The following is a 1,976-nucleotide window of genomic DNA, read 5'->3' on the forward strand; positions in this document are numbered from 1 at the left end:
AAAAATCAGGTGAAAGTAAAACTTTTCCACCTGAAGAGTTCTGGATGCAGCAGATTGACAGAAAAAAAATGTATATATTTTATCTTAAATGCAAAAAGTTTATAGATTTCTTTACAATCTTGGTATAATTCCTGCTCTAATTGTGTCGCTCTGTCAGCTAAAGGCGTGTTTTACAGCCTCTATACTCCAGTTAACGATTAATCGATTACTGAATTAGTTAAAGATTATTTCAATAATTAATTAATCACAATTAATTGATTCAGGTCTATAAGAGGGAATGGTGGCATGTAACGGATGGATGGATGGATGGATGGATGGATGGATGGATGGACGGACGGATGAATGAATGGATAGAGTGATGAATGGATGGATGGATGGATGGATGGATGGATGGATGGATGGATGGATGGATGGATGGACGGACGGACGGACGGACAGACGAACAAACGAACGGACGGATGGATGGATGAATGAATGAATGGATGGACGGACGAACAAACGAACGGACGGATAGACTGATGAATGGATTGATGGGTGGGTGAATGAATGAATGAATGAATGAATGAATGAATGGACGAACAAACCAACCAATGGACGGATGGATGGAAACAAAAAAATCTGATCAAAATATCCAGAATCTGATTAAAAAGCAATTTTGAAGTCCAAAGATATAATTTTTTTTTTTTATTCTAAACGTTGAACTTCTGATGTTTCTCAGCAGCTCAGACCTTCTGATATCCCTTCAGTTGATTTTATCTAAAACATTTTCCTGATAATTGCAGAGGATTCATNTCAGGTGGAAAAGTTTTACTTTCACCTGATTTTTTTCATTTAGTAGAAAATCTTTAAGGAACCTACAGCTCTACACACGTTTCATCACATGAAATGTTTGATTCTAGTTTGGATTTTCTGTGTTGTTGTTTCCAGGCGCCTGGGTGTGGAGCTGGGCAGGTCGGTCGTTTATCAGGAGTCAAACTCAGGTACGGTTTAGCGGTCTGTCCAGGTAACCGGGATCCAATCAGAGCGTCTCACACCTGAACCAACTATGAAACTTTCTCTCCCTGCAGAGACGAAAGTGGAAGTGAAGGAATCTGTCCGAGGACAAGACGTCTTTATTATTCAGACCATTCCAAGGTATTCCAGCTCTGATCCTCTGATGGCAAACTGATGATTAAACTCCTGTAAAGAACAATAAAATAAAGACGGATAAAAGGATGGTTTTATAACTACTCAGTGCGTCATTGGCTGACAAAAAACATAATACTACCGTATTTTCCTGACTATAAACCCCAGCTTTTTCCCTCCCTTTGAACCACGAGGTTTATAAGAAGGTGAAGGTGCAGCTTTTCTGTGGAGATATATTACATATATTAAATTTAAATAATGTTTTTTTAGCATTGAATAGAAAAACAAACCTGTTCTGAACCAGCCTTTGCCTCAGAATGTTTCCAGGTTCCTTTAAACCTACATAAAAAGACGGAAAATGGATTTGATTCAATCTGTTTTTAATGTCTCCATCGACGCTTCAGGGACGTCAACACGGCCGTCATGGAGCTGCTGGTGATGGCTTACGCTTTGAAGTCGTCTTGTGCGAAGAACATCATCGGAGTCATTCCCTACTTTCCCTACAGCAAGCAGTGCAAGATGAGGAAGAGAGGATCCATCGTCTGCAAGCTGCTGGCTTCCATGCTGGCCAAAGCCGGTGAGGCAGAGCTGCACGGTAGAGGGGCCGTTGTGCTGTGGGAAGGTTTGCGCCGCAGCGAGCCGAGCCGCTGCGTTGAGGAATTAATATGGTGTCACATTTATTTCAAAACTAAACTCAATTCTATTCAGTCTATTTCTATAGCTCCAATTCACATCATGTCATCTCAGGTCACTTTCCAGTACACCAGATCATCCACTCAGATTGATTCAAAGTTTTCTATCTAAGGAAAACCAGCTGATTGCATCGACTCATTGACTCTTCAGCAATCCCT

At 40.7% G+C, this 1,976-nt stretch overlaps 1 protein-coding gene across 1 annotated transcript in view; it reads left to right on the top strand.

Moving 5' to 3' along the window:
* The window catches only part of LOC107099149 (phosphoribosyl pyrophosphate synthase-associated protein 1-like), an 18,098-nt gene that overhangs the window by 3,776 nt on the left and 12,346 nt on the right, over positions 1 to 1,976 (top strand). The window contains exons 2-4 of the mRNA XM_015397163.1: positions 928 to 980; positions 1,068 to 1,134; positions 1,530 to 1,747. Coding sequence (XP_015252649.1) covers positions 928 to 980; positions 1,068 to 1,134; positions 1,530 to 1,747 — 338 coding nt within the window. The remainder of the gene's footprint in view (positions 1 to 927; positions 981 to 1,067; positions 1,135 to 1,529; positions 1,748 to 1,976) is intronic.

The sequence above is a fragment of the Cyprinodon variegatus genome, unplaced genomic scaffold, assembly GCF_000732505.1.
Source record: "Cyprinodon variegatus isolate N-32 unplaced genomic scaffold, C_variegatus-1.0 Scaffold841, whole genome shotgun sequence".
NCBI classification, from domain to species: domain Eukaryota; kingdom Metazoa; phylum Chordata; class Actinopteri; order Cyprinodontiformes; family Cyprinodontidae; genus Cyprinodon; species Cyprinodon variegatus.